Genomic DNA, 21,021 nt, shown 5'->3' on the forward strand with positions numbered 1-21,021 from the left:
TAACGGACATAGAATAATTTCAACTTTTATCATCATAAATTTATTAAAAATCTTAACAAGTATCAAATTGAATAATGGCAAACTTAGCATTAATATTCACATCGTTGTTGAACAAATGTTAATGTATATACAATTTTCTTAATCCATAGGTAAGTAACTATTCAAAAACGTTACTTCACAACTTTTCAAACAAATCACATCTTACTTCTCGCGCAATCGTCGCCTGCGCCGCCTCCTATTTGTCTGTGTAGTAGTTAGACTTAACGAACGGCATCTTCGTAACCACAGCTTTGTACATCTTGCCCCTGACTTCTACGAGAACGTTTGTGCCAGCCTTGGCCAGTTCTAGGGGCACGTAACCCATGGCGATGGGCTTACCCAGGGTCGGACTGGGTCCACCCGACGTCACTTTACCCACGCGTTCACCAGCTGCTGTCAGGATGGGCGCGTTTTCACGTGCCGGTGGACCTTGACTCAGAGTCAGACCGACGCGCTTCTTCGTCACGCCGTTCTTGATTTGATCGAGAATACGCTGGGCACCGGGAAAATTTGCTTCAGCTCTGCGACGTTTCGCTGTGAATCAGTAAAAATAAGTTATCTGGCTGTTTTTGTTTCTCCGAGATTCAACCCGTCTGTGCTTTTCTTACCGACTAGCCACAAAAGCGTCGCTTCTACGGGCGTCGTGTCTTCGGTGATATCGTGGCCGTATAAACAAAGACCAGCCTCCAGCCTGAATCGTAAAAATATTTAATAGGAACTAGGTGGTTATTTTTGAAAATGAAAAATAGCTACAGTCAGCAATTTAAGCCAGTCACCTCAAGCTGTCCCTGGGTCCGAGTCCCGCGAGCTTCACGTCAGGATTCTCCAAAATGATCTCCGTGATGGTCCTCGCGTCCGTTCCGGGAATGGAAATTTCGAAGCCATCTTCGCCAGTGTAACCGCATCGGGATATTCTCACGCGCTTCTGATTGATCTCCGTCTCCACGCTCATCATGAACTTGAGCTTCGTTAAATCAATCTGAACCAGCGACTGCAGTACCGTCGCCGCGCTCGGCCCCTGTAACGCTATCAAGCCCTGCTCGAGAGGGTCCAAGAACTGGATGTTCACGTCCTTTCCTTGAGCCTTCATCTCGCTCTGAAAGATGACGATGCATTGTTTGAATCTGCGGGATTGTGGGTAAATTCTAGATATAGGTATTCGAATGGTCGCACCTGTCGCTTGAGCATCAGCGCCGTGTCCTCGTTCCTCCTGCCGGCGTTCGACACGACGAAGAACTTGTCATCCCGATCTTTGGTGATGATGAGATCATCGAGGATTCCGCCCTGGTCGTTCGTGAAAACCGTCAGTCCGGCGCTGCCCTGCTTGAGGCTCTGCAGATCAGCGGTGGTGAGGGACTCGAGGAACTCGCCGGAGTCGCGGCCCGTCACGTGGGTCTGCAGCATGTGGCCGACGTCAAAGACCGAGGCGTGGGTGCGAGTGTGTTGATGCGACGCCGCAATTGCTTCCCGATATTGGACGGGCAGCAGCCAGCCGGCGAAGTCGACGATTTTGCCTGGGTTTTAATGAACTTTTATTATGTTGCGCCGCTCTGCGTTTTATTGACTGCGCTACTTTTTCGATACACGAGTGGTACTATTTTTAATGCAATAAATGTCTGTATAATTAAAAAGCGCTGAAAGGAGTAGACGAAGGGAAGTAAATTTTCGTTGAAAAAATATAGTGGAAGCAGTATTATTTTCTGAAAATGGGTTTGCAAGTGGAACAAGATAAGGCAGATCGTCAGTTCCTTTTTTCCATGACAAACGATAACGCGTATTTTTATATAATTGTACGCTTCAACCACATCATTTTAATCTTCTCTCACTAACGATTTTACTTACTCAATAAGTTATATACGTTTGTTACGCGATGCTTTCATCATATCACTTTTTGTAATATTTGTGTCTCGACTTATCACATGTTTTCCACTGAAATTAGCTCGATCGAAGAGTTTCATGTTTACGTCCAGTGCGGTATACCAGCTCGATATCGTAATAGAATTATGAATTGAATTTACATCTGCGCGGGGATTCGATAAAGTTGAATTATTTTTGCGAATCTTATGCAATACAACATTGTGCAACTTCGGCAATACATAAACAAATGGAGCAGCATTAGTTAATAGAATAAAAAGCGAAGATTTACCATTGTGGTCGACGTGCAGGTCGTAGAGGCAGGTCTTCCTGGGCTCGGCGGCGGCGGCAGCTTTCGCGGAGAAGAGCCTCAGCAGCGGTCTCTCGTTATTGGTCGTCAACTTGCTGTGCAGACAGCGAAGCGCCCTCGTGATGCCGGCCGGTGATCCCATTCTCTCTTTCGGCTGTCGACTGACTGAAAATTTCGCGGCTCCGGCGGCGAGCGAGACTCTGGCATGCCGGGTTGCGACACAGAGGCGCGTGCTCGCGCGACTGCGCCGAAGATACCGCGTTGCGTGCGACCGAGCGGGCAGATATTGTTGTGGGATAAATGTGTAATCGGCGACGTCGGCTCTGAGCGCGGACTCAATGAAGTCTCGGGGAATAGGCTCGATTTGACTTGTGACCTCTCTTTCGATCGCGCACTTCATTGCGTGCGCTCTATGCGGAAAATTCGTCGATCATTGATGCGCGGAAAATAAAAGTATCCTCGATTACCGGCTGGAGAGTTTGCGTTTTTCGCGATTTCAGGTTTTTTTTTCGACTCATCGAATTATTACAAGCGTTCATTGTGACGGTGGATAATGTGCGAGTGCGGAAGTCGCAGACAGCATTGTCTTTTTGGCAACAAAAACTCACAGCCTTCCACGTTTTACAATGATACTTTTTCTTCAAACGTATGTCAAGCGTGATCGATGAACAATGTATCGCGTATATTTTTTCACGTCTTATATTATACTGAAAAAAATTATGATGAATAATTTACCTTGTCAGTTTCCAGTGGAAATATATGAAAGTAAAATAAAAACCACGAGCGCAAGATTTAAAATATCAAACGATGATACTCGTGCATGAAAAGGTCACGAGCGATAAGGCCAATACGTGTCGATAGTCTTGCTGTATCTTGTCTGCGATGATACTTGCTACGAGGGGGGTTGATTGCAAACAGAAAATTTAGGTTAAGCACGAGACTTATTCTTAGTAAATCTTTATTGTACCAGGTAATAATAATAATAGTAATAATAATAGAAATAATAAATGTAATAATAGTAATAAAATGTAAAGATGATTTTATAACCACAATAATGAGCGTCGATGATGCAAGCAGTGGCAAAAGAATAACAGTAGGCTTGAAATCATAATAACTAATCGTATATATAGCGTATAATAATAGGTAATAAGTATATAATATTAATAATAATAACTAAAAATAATAACTAAGTATAATAACATAATTACATAGCATCTCGAACACAGAAATAACGCGCCGTCACTTAAAATAAATTCTAATATGCTGTTGTTGTAATTGTCAAAATGAAAACGGAAGATGGCATGTACAAATAAAAAGATAGCTACGCTAAATTAAACGAAAATTAAAAAAAGAGAAACAACAAAAAAGAGACGACATCTATGTCACACAAAGGAGCGGGATCGACGACATAAGTGTATAGAATAAAATGAGTACACATGGTACAACGCTTAATATTTTTTTGTTAGTTTTCGCTTCTGCATTTTTTATTTTTTCCCTTAAGTTCTCGTGTTTACACAATTAATGCAAAATGTCCCTACGGTCCGACGAATATGTGCTTTAGTCGTTCTTTGCTCGATGCTTCCCTTTTACACAATTTATTATTTTTTTTTTTCATTTCAACATTCATTCACACTGGTAGTCGGGTAGGAATCGTGAAACGTGGGGGTAACAGGAAACAGGGATGGAGCTGGAACGGGATTGGAGTTGGACGACAAGGATGGGAACGCGGCAAGGGTAGTATGGAAATTGAAAAAATTTTTCGAAATATATATTATATTATATTCGTGTGTACGGGAGAAATGCGGTCGATTGGAATGGGAGTGTTTGTAACATTTCTTCGTTTCTTCTTCACATTCTTCTTCGTAACGTGTGTATAAAGGTGTGGAGAGGATTTGATTGTGAGGGAATAATAAGAAAAGACCTTCGATAGATTTTTTTCCGCTGCGGTTAGACGGAAGAATCAAGGGGAGTAAGAGCGAAGAAAAAGTGTTAACCAACTTTGACAACTCGCTGCCTTTTTCTTCGCTCTCTTACAAATATTTGACATCGTGGCCCGCGATACGACAGCGACGACCGTCGGTCGGCAGTTGCTTATTCTTGGCGGGGATGTCGATGGTACGTTATCGCTTTCACACTTTTCGGATGTTACTTCTCCAGAATTTCTCCTACGCGAGGGTCGCGGCTCTGAATATTCAAAAGACTCGTTACTCTCATTCGTTGAAATAAAAAAATCATCGAGCTGGCGACCATCGCGTCGAAGAATAACAATGATGTGTCGTCGAGTTTTTGTACATGTATAAAGTTGGGCCGACGGTCGTCCTTCTCTGCGTAGGCAATGTTATTCTATATCGTAACGCGCGCTAGAAGTACAAATATTACGTGAAAGACTGAACGATGTGAAAAATACGGATCACGTGTCTTTACCTTTTTTCTTTATATATAAGAAGAGTCAATTTTTTTATCTTCTGCTTTCACGTATTTCAAAGACTTCATAACAATGGATGATATAATATAAAGAACAAAAGGATAATTATTCTGTATTTATCGTGTTATCTTGGCTTCCAGCGTCGCATTATTACAAGGGTACGGTATAACGTTCTTATCATCATATTTTCTTTTCATTTTTATTTTTATTTTTTTTTTACAAAAAACAACCGAAATTCTTCGTATCGAAGAATGCACCGAGAGAGAGATAGTTACGCTGCGTCCCTTTTTTCTGCTTTTCTCTCGATCTTTATAATTCTCTCGTTTACTGATGCTTCGATTCGAGACGCGAGGAGCTGCTGCGATTACAAAAGCCTTCGTTGCCCTTTTCAGTTGCAACAATCATTCGAACATTGTCATTTTAATTTTAGGCGAATTTCGCTTGCATTCCAAACGCGGCCGAGTAGAAGAATTTTCGAAAGGGGAAGGTTCGGTAATTGCGCAGTTCCGTAATCTATTTTATTATTTTGGTCGCGAATCGAAGCCCAAAGGCGTACGCCATATAATTATGAATATCTATTTATAATGTATATATATATATTTATACGAAAAGAAGAAACAAGGTACACCAATGATTACGACATCTTTTTTTCGAAATTTCTGCCCTTCCTTTACAAACATTCGTCATTTTATTTTAGATTAGCATCGATATAGTATTTCTTTCCTAGATTAGTTTTTTTTCAGCTGTCGGTATAGTCGTTCGTAAAAGGGGATATACGAAAGAAAGGTTCGCTTTTTCTGACACACAATGTACAACCATGAATTCGTAAATAATCTCGACTACATTTTTACCAACTTTTTCGCGTTGCCAAAAGCGTGATCTGATTCACCTTGTTTTTTTCTCATCTCTCTTCTGATTACCATTTTTCACTCATTTTTGCTTAGTTTTTAACTCTCTTGACTTAACTATACAATAATCACCACGACTCGAGTACAATATTTATTATCGTCATCTGCGTCAGTCCTGAATATAGATACAATAATCTTCTTTTGACCCTTTTACATTATATACTTCACATAATAGTTTAATCGGTCTAGGAGGTCGTCGTATATCTATATATATATATATTTATATTTATATAATTTATAAAATGAAAATAGGTACAATTTTGGACGCATTTTTTTCTCCATTTCACATATCGGAAAAAACGCTCCGAAAAACTTTATCGTTCCATCATGCTTTTTTATTTTATTTTCGCTTTTAATAATGCCCATCGGTTGCGATTCTAGTCCACTTGGTAGTAAAATTTTGTTTTTTTTCTCTCTCTCTCTCTCTATTTTTAAATTCTCACGTATTCAAGCTCTCGCACATTCTCGCAATAATTTTTCTTCTCCTCAACCCCGTATATCTCGATATTATCGCTCGTTTATCGCTCACCCCGCTTCTCTCGCACATTCGCACGCAATTTTTCTCTTCGCACTCTCTTGCTCTCTCACATTCACCTTTTCCAGCATTTAATAATTCCTATAAGAGCTTAATTTTAAGGCGAACCTCCGCGTGGCTTCAGCTCGCACGATTCGTTCCGTCGAATTTCGATGGTTGCTTTTTCGTGCATGTTTCGCGTGTGGCATGCCGGACCGGACCGAATGCTCGATTTCTCATTCGCGCAGAGCGGCGCGAAGATTGCGGTTATTTACAATGTGTGTGAATTTGCGTCTCCTTGTGGAAGAGAATTTTGCAGTTATCGAAAGTCGTCAGTCGCGAGGGTCTACATATTACTTACAAATGTCTCCGCGGACGATGGAACGATCGAGCCGGCGCCGCCACGGAGGCTCCAAATTTTCGCGTTTCGCATTTCCCTTATGACTAGAATAAATTTGTTGCTGTTTTTTTTCTCATCATCCTCTCTGTTCAACGTGGTGTGTTTTTCTCAACTCCGCGTCGATCTCACCGCGCATCAATGGCTATTACATTTTCGCACAAGCCTAAAAACATTGCCTAGGGAGGGGGACAATTTTTTTTCTTTACAACACGGCGCTGTTTTTCGCGGCTGGCCCGTTATATTTTTTAGCTCGCCTCTTATTTACACCGAAAAAGGGGTCCTGAACTGTTGAAAAATCCCTTTTCATCACACTCTCACTCCTCTGCGAGTGTGAATTTTCATTGTGATTTTGTGACTCTTTCGAAATCGTTATACATGAGTTTATAACCGCGTGCGCGCGCGACGCGCGAAGAATTGTGAAAAAATCTCGCGATGATACACAGATTTTGGCTTCCACCAGGAAAAGGTCGTCAACGCTTTATTTTTTATTTTTTACCTCACGACTTATAATCGCTCATCGTCATAATCATTGTCCATGAAGAGAAAGATTTATCTTTTTTGGATTATTAACCTCTCGCGTCTATACATACGTATCCTCGTCTATACTCATTTGGATTATCCGGGTATGCACTCGTGTCAATATACCTTCATTATGGATTCCGTTTTTTCTCCCTCTTCTCTCATTACTTGTTCAAAATTCTACACTTGCGGAACTGTGGCTCGTAACCGAAAGAGACTGGAATATTTATACGCACGCCGTAACTACGCACTTCTCCGTGCAGTACTTCGTTCTATCATTCTCTCTTCTTTAAATTCTCAGAGTGCCCAGCGACGGATATTTTCATTACTCAGAAACGAATTCGTTACTCGAGTTTTGAATCGAACTTCATCTCCAAATTACGAACTGATGATTTTGCTTTCAGAACAAATTAATCCAAGATCTCCAGTGAATGTAATGTCGAATATCTTATTTTTCGTTAATACAAAAATATGATTTTCATACTTGAGATGCGTTCCATTTCAAAACACGAACAACAAACCTTCGTTCCCACAAATGGAAATATCAACACTGTGCACAGCGACTGTAGCGAAATTTTTCTTTTATTAATTTTTTTTTCATTTTATACACCCTCTTTTCTTTCTCGCGAAAGAATTATATCATATGCGCCATTAAGGTCGAAACTGTTTGTAAAATCTGTAATTGTACTTCCTTGCCTTCCGCGTGTTACAGTATGTGTTTCACTTATATAACCTCATTCTGTGATGCAAAAAAACAGAAATCGCAAAGGTTTACGAATTCTCGTTTTTCGCATCATTTTATTGTACTATAATGTTGAACTTATCTGATCCCATACGCAAGTCGAGCCACAATAACACACTTTGCTAAACAGTGACCTCGCCTTTCGCCGAAACACGATTGATATAGATTAAAAAATGTTAGGATCAAACAGTTCTTTCGTCAATCAACCGATCAAAAGCGATAACTAATAATTGACAATAATAGTAATCATAATAATAGATAGACGTTATAGAAGTAGCAATAATATAACTAATCGTTACTAATAGCAATAATTAATAATAATAACAAGCGCAACAAGAGTTCGAGACGCTTTACAAAGTTTTTTTTTCTCGTAAATTACTATATTATGTAAAAATTTATTTATTTTTCTTTCTTTTATTGTAACAAAAACGAATATATATATATATATATATTTATATATATTTCCTAAAATATATTCAACTAGAAGAACAATGAATTTGTGCTTCCTTCTTAAAGCATCTTGAACTCTCGATGCAGCCGATGTAATTGTATAACGATATAATGTTTAATAAATGCACGTGTCCTAAATTTCTTATGACAATCGTCAGCGTATTTTAGAGATATTTGTTAGTTATTACATTCTTAAGAAGAGACATAATCGATACTTGTTATTCGTTCATACGTTTCGTTTTTGTAATTCACTGGAACCAGCTCGTTTTATCTTCAACTCCCCTCATCGTTAAAATCAAAAGGACAAGTCTCAACTATAAAAAAACCTTTCACGAGAACAATATTACACACACGAAACTAGAAATATCACATCAAGTAATAAAAAAAACACACGCGAGAACGAAGGCAAATTATGGTTCAACATGTTCACCTATAAAAAAAATATAAGAAAAGAATATGATAAAAAATAAATTTCTAGTTAGCGAGTAGCAAGTAGCGGTAGCTTGTATCCATTCTTTTTTTATATAAACCATTTTTTAAAATATAATATGCATATATATTTGTAAACGTAAATTTAATCGGTACAATGCAACTATATGAATTGCTAGAAGGTAGTCGCTAAATCCTTTATAGCAGTGACTCGTACAAAAAAAAAACGTAAATTTATTTAAGTCTATAACGCGCAATGATAATTATTAATTAATAATGATCATAATAATATATAATTAAAAATTATAATAGTAACGTAAAAATACGACGTGTATTCGACGCCGATCATGACGCGCGCGCGATACTCTCTACCAGAATAGTAACTAAAGAACCGTAGTATTTACGCTCAGGCTCGACGCAGACCGGTAATTTACTTTTGTTCATTACTTATCATACAGAGTTCATAAAAACGATACGACGTTAAAAGTGAATAATTTCAAATGTTATTTTTTCTTTTTTAAAACCAATTCTGACTAGTAAGCGAAGCGTAGAAATTCGTTCGTCAAATTGGTCGACGTCGCTTATCCTATAGTTTACAAATAATTTTTCTCAATTTCAGTGGATTCACCTCACATTTTCATAATTTTACGAATCGACTCATAGGAACTCTGGTACAAACGAATCGACCCAATCTGGCGAACGAATCGCGAGAGCGCGAACAATAAAAAAGCATTTCTCTAAACTACTTTCCTCTATAGAAAAGGTAAAGGCGGAAAGTCAAAAAAGCCCGATACTAGATCATCGCCTGCGAGAAAACGCTTATAGTTTATATAAAAAATAAAGAAGACAAAACAGAGAGAATGGCTAGAAAGAATGGGAACGATTTCCATGCTTAATTAATGACAAGTTTCGATAATAAGTTGGATCTGCTTCAACCGACTTTTTATAATAATTCTAAGCGAGAGTGGGTTAATCTTAAAAAGACAAAAATAATAGTAATAAACAGAACATTCAGTCGTATTGACGCATCCGCTACTATGCGTCACAGAAAAAAAACACCTTCAATGTCAACAATAACTGATTAGAATTAATTAATTAACACTACCACGAGCATATAAAAAAGAAACTTAATCCTAACAGAGCTAACTCACGAGTTGTTCTATTTACGTACACAAGTTCGGCTCGACGTACATAAATATCATCGTAAATATATAATATGTATAACATATATTTAATATAAAAAAGAGAATCTCTAAAAAAAAAACACGTGGCTTTTCCCTCTTATATCTCAACTCTGGCTCCGTACGAATTTAGTCCCTTCCCCCGAACATCGGAATTTCTTTTCGAGCTTCAAATTTTTCTCCCGCTACGAAAGACAAGCTTTAACGATATTCCAGCAAAGTTCGCCGATCTTTTGGCTTTCATTTGATTTCAATTCGATTCCCGTGCAAATGATTTTACTCTCGATCATGATTACTGTATTTCTGTAAAATACGCCTTCAATTGCCTCCTATGGTAGTATAAAATAACAAATTAAAAAGGTACTACATTAGTCAACCGCGATATCGAACATTAGTCGGGCACATTGCAGCACGGATCCTCCCTCGCGGTTCGTCTTGACCTCTCTCGTACTTAAAGTTTAACTTTCGTGGCCAATTATTCTCAACAGTTGAACGTCGAAGGGAGGATCCGCGCCCGAAAAAAAATCAAGCCCGCAATTCAAAAGCGCTGGGATACATAGAATTATTTTGTCAAACAGAAACTTTGAAAGATTCATTCGCACTGTACATCCATTTGAAAGAGTGTCGCTTTTGCTTATACAGGGATCGACCGATCGATCGACCGACCGATCGATCGATCGACCGTGATATTCAAAAATCCGATCGATCGACATTGATGCAAAGAAAAGAGGCTATATTTTGTTAACGCTGATGTTGTATCGCAGTCTGTCCCGCCGGGCTCCGGGCAATCCCACGATTTCCAAGTAAAACCACTTTTGTGGAATTTTCACAAAGATTTCCCTTCGCTTTGTACCGTTTTTTTTTTTTTTTTTTTTTTTTGACTAGAATAGAATTTCATTCGGAAGCTCATCTTTTTTACGTATAATAATATTTTCTTATAACTGCGGAATTGAAGATTACCAATACTAGACGAATACGCGGAATTTCGTCTGAACTTCGCGTCCTCATTGGAAGATCAAGGAATTGCGCCCGGTTCGACCGGCGGAAATAATGCGGGATTGCGTCGGTGTGTTTGCCCAAAAGGGGACTTCGACGAAACTCAATCGATACCATTAAAGTCAGTCGGATGTGTCCTCGTATCGCCTTGTCGAGCCTTACCTCTGTGGCGGAATACCGCTCAAAGCGATACGGGGCGATCCGACCTTCGGCAAATCAACGATAATCTGTACTTGTATTACATGGTAACTAACTGTACGTAAATGTTTGAAGTTTGAAACGTAACGTTCAACTTGTACGTCGACGCTTTGGCTCGGGGCACACTCCCTTGACTTTATCACAGGCTTCCGGAATCGTTGATTTTTTCCTCATCCACTGCATCTCAGCGTAGTAGTAGGTACGAGTTGTAGAAATTTGAACTTTTCGAATCGTCGCAGTCGCGAGAGGAAGTGTACCCGGAACGTTGTCGCGTCGGCGCGTAACTCAGAAGTTCGCGAACGAAGTTGAAACAACGCGTTTTTTATTTGTGAGACTGAGGGGGTTTGTTGTGGGGGCGTAGGTGGGGGTCTTGCTTGTTGGAGGAATTTTTGAAGGGGCTCTGGGGGTTTGTATTGTGTTTTCATTAAAAGCAACGCCATAAGTGAAAGAACCTAAGGCTGCACTCGTTGAAAAAGTTCAATGAAAAAGGGAAATCCGAACACGAAGCCCACCCCTTTCTCGTTCGCCTGCAGCTGGCTGTGCTGTAGCAAGTAGCGCCAGTTCTTTTGGCGTGGCATTCAGATCATCGCGCAGGTGGAGAGGAAAGAGCCAGCGAGTGCAGCGGCGAAATCGAGAACAGAGAGTCTCTCGCGTGTTCGGATACCCTCCGATTCGCGTCCGAGCGCCGAGTCGTGGGGTGGCTCTTTATTGTTACATAAATGCCTCGATGCCGCAGTAAGTGCCTCCGCGCTTGCAGTGCGCGACGTTATGTGATATAGCGATCGCGCTTTATTATTTAAACACTGTTTATTCTTGATACGGTAATTAATAATTAAGTAGTTATGCATGTATGCGAATATGGATATTTAGCTGTGGTTAATCAACAATATTTCTTGGCTGTACTCTGAAAGAGCTGTGAGAGCTGCTGACAATCGAGCGGTTATGGTTATACTTAATCTGCTTGTGTTTTTTCTGTTATCCTGTAAAGTTTTATTAATAAACGGCTCCATCGCGCCTTATCTCCCACCTATACTCGGAGTACATTACAACGTACTTTGTCTAGACTACAAACACTTAGTTACATTTATTTATCAATAAATTACTCGTTATGCGTAGATTCCCGCGTGACGTGTGACTGTGTGTGAGGGTATGGAATTTTTGAGACGAGTGAAACGATCACACGGGGATTCTGGGGCGGGGGGCACTCAATCGACGTGGACGGTGGGATTGGCATTTTTCAGGTTTGTTTTTTACTTTTTTTGTTGGACGGGGGATTTGGCCTTCAAAACAATGGAAGAACTCTCTATTTTTCTCCTTTGGATTGGAAGATCAATTTCAGGGATTGTGCGGGTTTGTTGACATTGACGAGGGCTGCGTAGAGGCGTCCTCCGAAAGAGGAGCCTCCACCCTCCAGAGGAAGAGTATGGGAGGACTCTTATTAGTATTTCGGGATCAGGAAATGTTTGTTCATGTTTTTGTTCGCGGTTCTTTGATTTCTCGGACAGACGTACGGATGAATATACGTCTGTCGGCACTTGGCGCGATGACTGCGGTTGCATAAACGACGAGCAGACACTGAGAAAGACGACGACGTGCTTCCTGTATTTAAGTTATACTTATCAACTGTTTAACTGTGGTACACTTGTAATTACTGTTTCCTACTAGCACTACTAACTGTTGTGGTTTATATTTGAGAAAAATCTTTGTTACTGTAACGGAAAAACCCTTACAGAGGCACCCACTCGACGGCTTATATCATTCTGTACGTTATACGTCAGGCCAATTATGCGGAAGGATCAGTGCATATACTTTTCACGGATTGAATTTTCAGTGTGACTCGGTCGGCTTCTCGGACTCGCATGCGGAGGATGAGAACTTTGGGGGCATCGGGGACAAAAAAAAGTATATTCCCGTTGAACAAAACATCGGAGAATATTTTGAAAAGTGCTACACTCGCCGAGGGAGGGTCCAGTCCGGAAATCGGAAAATCTCCAGATGTTGCCTCCACCGGCCAGCGATAGCGCGGCGGGTCGTCTTCTGTGCTCTCTGCTCGATCGATAGATACTCAGTGTCTCCGAAGAGTTGATTTTTCAATTTTTCTTAATCTTCCGAAACTCGTATTATTCTCGTTTTGACTACGTGCGTTTCCGAAATTTCGAAATTTCGACTGCATTCCAAAGAGAGAGAGAGAGTGATTGGGCAAAAGAAGAAGACACAGAGACCCGCCGTCTTAACAACTATTGGCTCCCGTTTTATATAGTGGACATTGAAACAACTTATTCCGGTTTTTAATCACGGAGGCTCGGACAGTGATCCGCACGCGTGAAGACGCGTGTAGACGCCGAGGCGCTCGCACTGCTATAGACTGTCGGTTTTCATTTGCTGCGCATTATTACGGTATATCGGGAATACGCGCGAGCACACGTCAGCTCAGCGGTCGATCAGCCGCGTCTCTGCAGACACGGCTGAGAAACCTGGGGGAACCGGTGCGCGCTGCTCGCGTATTCGTTTTACTGCAAGATTATTTCATTAAAAAATTAAAACCCGATCGAAAACAAATGAACTTTCTTTGCTTGATTAAAGCCGCATTTATTTACTGCTTCATCATCATTTTTTTATTATTACTTTTTGTTTAAAAGCCGGACTTTATTGTGTGCGGCGGCGCGACGTTCTTTGTATTGTGATTCGTTTGCCTCCTCGTGTCGCGCCGCCTTTCTGCATACTCTCTTTCTCTCGCTCTGTCTTTTCACTGTCGGCTTCTTCATCTCTCATTCATATCTATAGTCAGGCTGTTGGATCGCCGGGGGCCGATAGGTATACATGCATCGGCCCCGAGCTCGATTATTGTCAAATCCGAGTTCGTCATATCCGGGGTATGTGTATGTCGGTAAGATTCTACCGAGATGTAATTGGTCGTGTCCGGGTGTTGTTGCTGTTTTCCTTTTCTCAAAACGCCTCTACGTGCATCCAAACAAAGGCCGCGAATTCGCCGTTGAATGTAAATATCCTTCTTGCAACGTACGAAGTTTTCTTTCTCACTGTTTTGTTCGTTTTTTTTTCTTTTTCGTCTCCTAGCTTCCACGAAAGAATTTAGCTCCTCGCGCTTTCCGAATCGGCTCGACGGGCGTTCGACGCGGGGAAAACGACTAGCCCTCGCGGCACGCCGTTCGCCATCGTGTCTCATTGGCGGGGAAAGAAAAATCTTTCCCCGCCAATTGGCGCCCGGTCTTCCGGCGTTCGCTCGGCTGATGGCTCGTCGCTCCGCCGCCCCGGAGGCCGTCGACTCTGAATTCCATTGTCATATCGAGTGACCGAGAGATTCCAGTGAAGGTTGTAGCCAAATACGCGATACTTCCTCTAGCTTACAAAGTTTTGGGCAATTTACAAAATCAATTGGCTTTACATATCCGTAGCGTGTGTATTTTTTATTTTACCGAATGTGTATCAGAGTGTGTAGTCGAGTGTGTAGCTTGTAAAGTGTAGCGTGTTGTGAGAGGCCGCGAGGCCTCCCGTGTATGCAAATGTGAATGGGGGCCGCGCGCGCGTGGGGCCGTGCGCGCGTCCCTTGAACAGTTCCAAAAAACCAGGGCTTTATTTTTTTCATCTATTTTTGTAATCCGGTCGGCAGCTGAACCGCGGCATGGGCATTGCCGCGTCCGCGCCGTTAAACTGTGTGTTTCTCTGGAGTGGCATATTTATATTGAATGTCGTTGTATCGTTGTTGTTTGCGCGCAGCGTGCGTGACGCCGCGCGCGTCTGTGGGTTGGCTCGGTCGGCGATCACCAATTTCGCCGCCGAGGCCGAATGCCCGCGACGCGACACTTCGCGCCCACGGGCATTATTGATTCATTTGATAAGGTCGAGTCGTATTTGTGAATGTGTATGCGCTGGGAGTATGCACCAGCGCATCCGGGCTATGGCATTTTTAGATTAATAAACATTTAGGCAAATTTACATGAAGTAGATTAAGATTATTGGGCAGGGCCGGCTTTGCAGAGCGAGATGCGCTCACTCTTATCTACCTATTACGGGGCTATCGTTCTCGCTTCCGTCAATCGCCAGTACTCTGGGTGTTCCCTCGGGTCGCGCGCTTCGCCTTCATCGGAGGCGTGTTGGCTTTGCGGCGAAGCGCTACCTGACCGCTACCGCGTCTGACCATACTCGCCGCGGACTACTAGCCGCGCGCGCGAGCATGCGCTTTTTATTTTACGCGTCGCGCGAGGCACGCGAATTGAGGACTGAGTCGAAGCTCCGGTATTTTTTTTTCCATCAATCGAGTAGAGTTTCCTCTCGTCTGCGCCGCTGGCCCTCTTACGAGTTACGGGCATATGTAAATCAATATATTTGTAAATTTTTTTGTGCTTTTTTGCGTCTCGGCGCCGCAAGTCGCGCGACGTTTCTCTCATTATTCAATTTGGCCAACGACCGCCGCGCGCCGGTACGGCCGTCAGCTTCCACGTCGGCTCGTTGCGACGCGTCGACTCACTTTTTTTTTATTCATTTATTTACTTCGTTACTTTACTGTTTACGTTACACGTTTCGTTTAAGAATCGTCGCGGTTTAACTTTCAATCGATTACAGAACATACACTACGAGCTATTTGTAAATTGTGCTTCTTCTTCCATCGTCTTCTTTTTTATTCACCTTTCCATTAATGTTTAAAAAAGAGAGTTTTTTATTTATTGTACACGTTCGCGGGGCACGGCTCGCATTAACGGGCGAATTCGTTTTTGAGTATACATTTTTTCTCATTTTTTTCTTTAACGTGTGTTGACTTTTTCTGAAAAAATTTATGTTTGGTTCGTTCGGCAGCCGAATATCGAAGTATACGGCCTGCGTTAGAAAAACGCTTGTGGATGCACCGGGTCTCCGTTGATTTCGCTCCTTCGCTCATCGATATAAACTGTCACGTCCATGTCGATGGTCTCATGGCTCTTTTGATGCACAGTTGTTGTTGCAGTGTGTCAGTGAAGGAACGTCATCGACGTGATGTGGATGTAGTTTGTATTAGGTACTTGGATGTTTTTGTATCGTTGGTGTTTGTTTTTGTTTTGTTTTTTTCGATTTGCATCTATGCTTTTGCTGATTTTTGTCTTTGTTCTCTTTAGGGACCGGGAAAAGTAAAAAAGTACACGATTTTGCGATTTTCAATATTTTGCTTTTAACTCTCGAACGTTCGTAAAAATCTACACAGTAGCCTTTAGACGCCTTTGAAAAGTTCTCGCGCAAGTTTGGTTTGCCTTTATATTTGCTCGCGTCGAATAAATGCTTGCGTCGATCACCTGTGAGCATTTTTTTGGCTCTATTTTTTTCCAGGGAAGTATAGTGCGAAAAGCATTTAGCCACCAAATGTTGGTCGAATGATGAAAATGTTATTTTTTTTTCCGAGGGAAGAAGGGACGGGTTATCGAGGAAAGTCAGCTTTGCACTGTGACAACCGTAAAACGCGAAAAAAAGTACGGGTTAGAGATACAAATAACGTTGGTCCCTACCAGTGACATGTGTGTGGAGGCGGCCAGTCGTGGTGCCGGTGGGTGCAAGGTGTGTGTGGTAAAAAGTGTACATGTTGCATATCGTTTTTCAGTTTAGAAAGGCTTGCATAATTGTACAACCATCGCAATGCCAGGGAGTGTGTTGCACTTATTCTCATCGTGAGTGTCAGTGTGAATGTTATGTATGTATGCCGCGTGTCGCGTTTTTCGTTTTGCTTAATCATTGTTTGTTCAACCGTGTAAGTTTTTGCATTTTGTTATCATATTCATTGCAGAAAGAAAAAACAAGAATTTTCCCGATCGAAGCCGCTTGGCCCTTTGACAAATGCGCGGACGCGCCAGCCTTTTACAAAACGTCTCGCGCACCTCGTCACGGTAAAGACTCTTAGTTCCGTTGTCGGCCTTTTTTCGAGAAAACTGCTTCTCATTTTTGCACTCAGTGTGATCATCGTTATTTCCAAAAAAGGTTGCTCCGCGAAAGTTGCAGTGTGCATCCGTGCCGAGGTAGGCGCGGCCGTTCGCGGATAGCGCGTCCGCTGTATTTTTATCTCCATTTCTAGTTATAATCATTTGCCCGCGCGAATCGACGCACAAAACAGAAGCTCTGGTCGATAAAAGTATATTATCGTTTGGTTACGCGGGCGAGGGTATGCACTCGCCGCCGCGCTTTAGGTATTTACATAGAAAAACTAACCCTATTGCATTATGTACTCGTTTAAGTTATTGTAATTCTTTATGCTTGCGTGAATATCAAGAGGTGTATTTACATACTACTTAATCCGAGGAAAAAACTCTCTGTAACGAAAAAGTTCATCATTGGGGGTGAAAATTACTTACTTACTCATTATTCCTGTTAAATAATAAGAAAAACCGATGTTTAAAACCGACCAATGATCGTCGCGCGTGCATCACAGGGGGCTCGCTTGGCTCCACTTCAATTTTCTTAACGATTTTAGAAAACTCCGAAGGTTTATCTCATCAAAGAGGGCTTCTATTTCTTCATTGGTACATACTCCGATCTTTTGACTCGAATAATATCCAACAATACAAAGTTAGTCTGAATTTGAAACGGTGATGATTGCAATTAGAATAGTACAGATTTTTGATTTCTCATTTTTTGGCTGAAGCGTTAAGCGAGCCCCGAGACGAGGCGGTGCCGATCGATAAAATGTAGCTTTACGATGAATCCTTTAGCGATCGTTTGAAAATTTTCCTTTTTGTTTTGCTCGTCCCGATAGTTGAAAGGCCCTGGGCGACGCGGCTATTTGAATTACGCGTTTCTTTCTATCGAAAAACAAAAATGCACGACTGACCAAATAACTGGTCGCAATTCCTAACGCTGAATTCGTTCTCGCGATCGCGATCATTTTGGAACTTACTGAATTATTTATTTTGCTTAACAAGTTTCAGTAGAAAAGGTCGCGGAATATCTCGTATCTTTTGATTGCACCGAATACCGTGTCTAAAGTACTTTTTTGGCTAAAAAATCGCTCTATCGTGTTCTCGAGATTGAATTGAACGTCGCCACATGTGACTAGTCTTCGGTCAACGACATTTTCTCTTATAAGTTTTTCGTTTATGATTTTTAGTTGATGTTATGGTTTTCCATCGTCTGGACTCGTCGAAAGGTATCCCCATCGAAAGCGCGAACGACCATGACTTTAAAAGGGGCGCAAATCGTCTACAAAATGCGTGCCTCCGGTGTTATCGAAGCGGCGTTCGTTAACGGATTGCGCTCAATCCCTTTTTATCTTCGTTAGAACCTATAACGGACTTGCCTTTCCATTTTTTGTGCCTTTTCGCCATCGTTTAAAAACCCCATAATTTTTTAATCAATTCCCTTTAATTAGCCATATTTATCTTTTTTAACAATCGATAGTGTCTCGATTTTTTCATTTATACCCATTCGAAAGACCCACCCGTTTAACTTTTGTTTTAATCTCTTGCTTTCCCTAATAGTATTGCGAGAACGTAACGGTATATATTGCAAGTAAAAAGTTCGAAACGACGCAAAATTTCATTACGCGTTTACATATCGGAAATAAAAAAATATTTCGCTTAGTAACGATCACAGGACCTCAGATTACGCTCAATCACGCCCGTCGCAGAAAAATTTGTTATCTTCGCGTCTGCCATTCGCACCTCTATTTCGCATTTATGCTCGCGTATCTTTTTTTATTAATTCATCAACTTTCACCCGATTATTCGCATTCACGCGCGCGAATTTCTCATTCTCTCACGGTCACGCTTATATTTCTCACTCACTTTATCTTTTTCGCCTAACTACGCTAGTCTCATAGACCCTATATTCATTATTTATAATATTTATATATATAATATATATAATATTTAGCATTTAGATTTTTTATCTCTCTTTCTTCGTCTCATCTGTCGCGACGATTTTTTACGCTTTCTTAGAGCTTTTTTCCTCTCGTCATATTCTGCATGTATATATAATATATATAATATAACTTGTTTGTAATAATTATATTTTGTTTGTTCGCTTACGAGCTAATAGTTTTTGTGCTTTAACGAGCACAGTTGCGCGCATCTTCAATGTTTTTAAATCATTTTCGTGATGAGTGTGTATGTGTGTGTACATTATGTATCAGTGTGTATCGTGTATTACTCGTATTCAATGTATATTACTAACGATTTACATCATCATCATTACCGTGTGTCGCTTTGCACAAGTGTAATGACGTATATATTGTATGTTCAAAAATGTTTATGCATTTCCACATTTATGTACATATACGTATACATGCGTGATTATAGTACGTGAAAACACGCATGTAAACATACATAGTGTTTGTGTATTACAGAGTGTCAGTCAGTCAAGCGTCTCGTCCTTTATTTTCATCTTAATCATCATCTTTAAAACCGTCGATTATATTCCACGTACGCGCGACGTCTCTGTCTGTCCCGCTCGGTATTAACTACAGTATAATCAACGCCAACCTTCTTATTATCATTTTTTGCAATTATTAATCGCGGCGTTATATTATTTGTACCGATACGACGACATCGCGCGTCGCGAATTCCTTTTATCATACAGGCTTATAAACAACTCGTCATCTCACGATTCCTAAAAATTACGCTTGGGGGAAAAAGTCTTGAAGGGGAATTCTGGGGGAACCTTAAGTCTGATAAAGTCCTATACAATGTTTTCATTTCTTTCATTTATATAATTATCAGCTAAGCTTTAGCTTCGAGTTCTGTTGAGCCTCTCGCGGAGTTCCATGGGTGGCCCGAGACCCGTCACTCCGCGATTCTTATTATTTGTTTTTTTATTTTTTTTTCACTACAAGTTATAGTTCAAGGAAGCGGTCTCCCGGTCCTCGAGGCTCGTCTGCGACTTGCTAATCCCTCAGCGAGACTAGGCATTGTTGCGAGTCGAGGCCGGAGGTCCGCGTTCGGCAGCAGTACACAGCTGCTCATGCTCGTTATTAATTAATTATGGCACGTTTGCGGAACTCGAGCGCGAGGAACGAACGCGACGTGGGTTGTTATCCATTTGAACTATCAAAGTCTCGCCCGCCCCGTGCCGCACTCGAGCATCCTACAACGGATCTTTTCTCTCTAAAATGTATAGTCCCGGCTTGACCGAGTCTGGCTCTGTCGTCAGAGACGGTCGACAACGCGATCGAAACAGTCAATGCTAACGCCGTTACGACCTCTGCCGCGTGTGAATCAGCGACCGCTTGACCAGTCCGTGCATCAGTCGCTCTTCAAAATTAGTCCTCGATCGCTGAAGCACCCGAAGACGGGGCAGGTCGCGCGACTCGCGTGTACCCAATATATCATAGCATATCTCGCGTAGCCGTAACATAATAATAATATACAATGGTACGATACACGCATATATACGTCACACGCTCACGCTCGTCTTGTCCGTTGACTGCTTGCGCTCGCTGCTATTCGCCGGTGCTCTCTTACATTTATATTGTCTTTCGTGAAAATACTTGCGTTGTACTCGGGTTTAGTATCCAGTTTAGTCGATAGTGCATAATGTTTTTTTCCGTTACTAGCTGAGACATGGGAGTGATTGAGAATTGACCGCTCACTTGGACGCAGTGTCGTCTGGCAGGGCGCATGGCCTACGCGTTCTCGACGACGTTGCCGCTCATCTCGTCGGCCTTCCTCTTGATGCCACGCTGATCGTCGTGGATCTGAGGAATCGACAGCTTCACGCCTCCTTGCTGCTGTTGCTGCTGCTGTTGCTCGTTAGCCAGGGACATCTGCTGCTGCTGTTGCTGCTGCTGTTGCTGCTGTTGCTGTTGCAACTGCTGCTGTTGCGCGTGCAAGCTGTCCATGGAGTTGAGCGAGGCGGACGCTGTACTGTCCTGCGTCCAAGGGGTCCACTCGTCTCAGTAGTAACTGAATTTTCATGGTTGCTGGTTGTTCTGTTGGTTGACAACGTGCTGGAGGGTGAAGCTCAGGGCCCGCGGGTCACCGTGAAGCCTCAAGGCTTGCTCCAGTCGTTGCTCTTGGAGTCGGAGAGCCTCCCCTGTTGACGAAAGCAGACGATTAGTGTCAGGGCCTTGAAGTCGAGAGTGAGATT

General features: G+C 41.8%; 2 protein-coding genes across 18 annotated transcripts in view; both read right to left on the minus strand.

The window, feature by feature from the left end:
- Positions 1 to 17: 17 nt before the first annotated feature.
- On the minus strand, positions 18 to 20,524 carry LOC100116566 (aminomethyltransferase, mitochondrial). The gene is made up of 5 exons (XM_001600975.6): positions 2,186 to 20,524; positions 1,213 to 1,553; positions 816 to 1,135; positions 648 to 730; positions 18 to 573 (listed from the first exon to the last, which is right to left on the minus strand). The coding sequence occupies exons 1-5, from the start codon at positions 2,601 to 2,603 to the stop codon at positions 236 to 238; spliced, it is 1,500 nt and encodes a 499-aa protein (XP_001601025.2). The 5' UTR covers positions 2,604 to 20,524; the 3' UTR covers positions 18 to 235.
- LOC100679002 (zinc finger protein rotund) overlaps positions 10,626 to 21,021 on the minus strand; it is a 119,514-nt gene continuing 109,118 nt past the window's right edge. For all 17 annotated transcript variants that reach the window (XM_016985806.3, XM_031931117.2, XM_016985807.3 and 14 more), the window contains one exon: positions 10,626 to 20,967. In XM_016985806.3, coding sequence (XP_016841295.1) covers positions 20,846 to 20,967 — 122 coding nt within the window. In that variant the 3' untranslated portion in view covers positions 10,626 to 20,845. The remainder of the gene's footprint in view (positions 20,968 to 21,021) is intronic.

Source organism: Nasonia vitripennis, chromosome 5 (genome assembly GCF_009193385.2).
Source record: "Nasonia vitripennis strain AsymCx chromosome 5, Nvit_psr_1.1, whole genome shotgun sequence".
Taxonomy (NCBI): domain Eukaryota; kingdom Metazoa; phylum Arthropoda; class Insecta; order Hymenoptera; family Pteromalidae; genus Nasonia; species Nasonia vitripennis.

Excerpts from the sequence above, each read along its gene's own strand:
- LOC100116566 (XM_001600975.6), bottom strand. The coding sequence starts at position 2,603 with ATGAAGTGCGCGATCGAAAGAGAGGTCACAAGTCAAATCGAGCCTATT. Across the intron at positions 1,554-2,185 it reads CCTGCACGTCGACCACAATG|GCAAAATCGTCGACTTCGCC; the intron begins GTAAATCTTCGC and ends ATTAAAACCCAG. Across the intron at positions 1,136-1,212 it reads CGCTGATGCTCAAGCGACAG|AGCGAGATGAAGGCTCAAGG; the intron begins GTGCGACCATTC and ends GTCATCTTTCAG.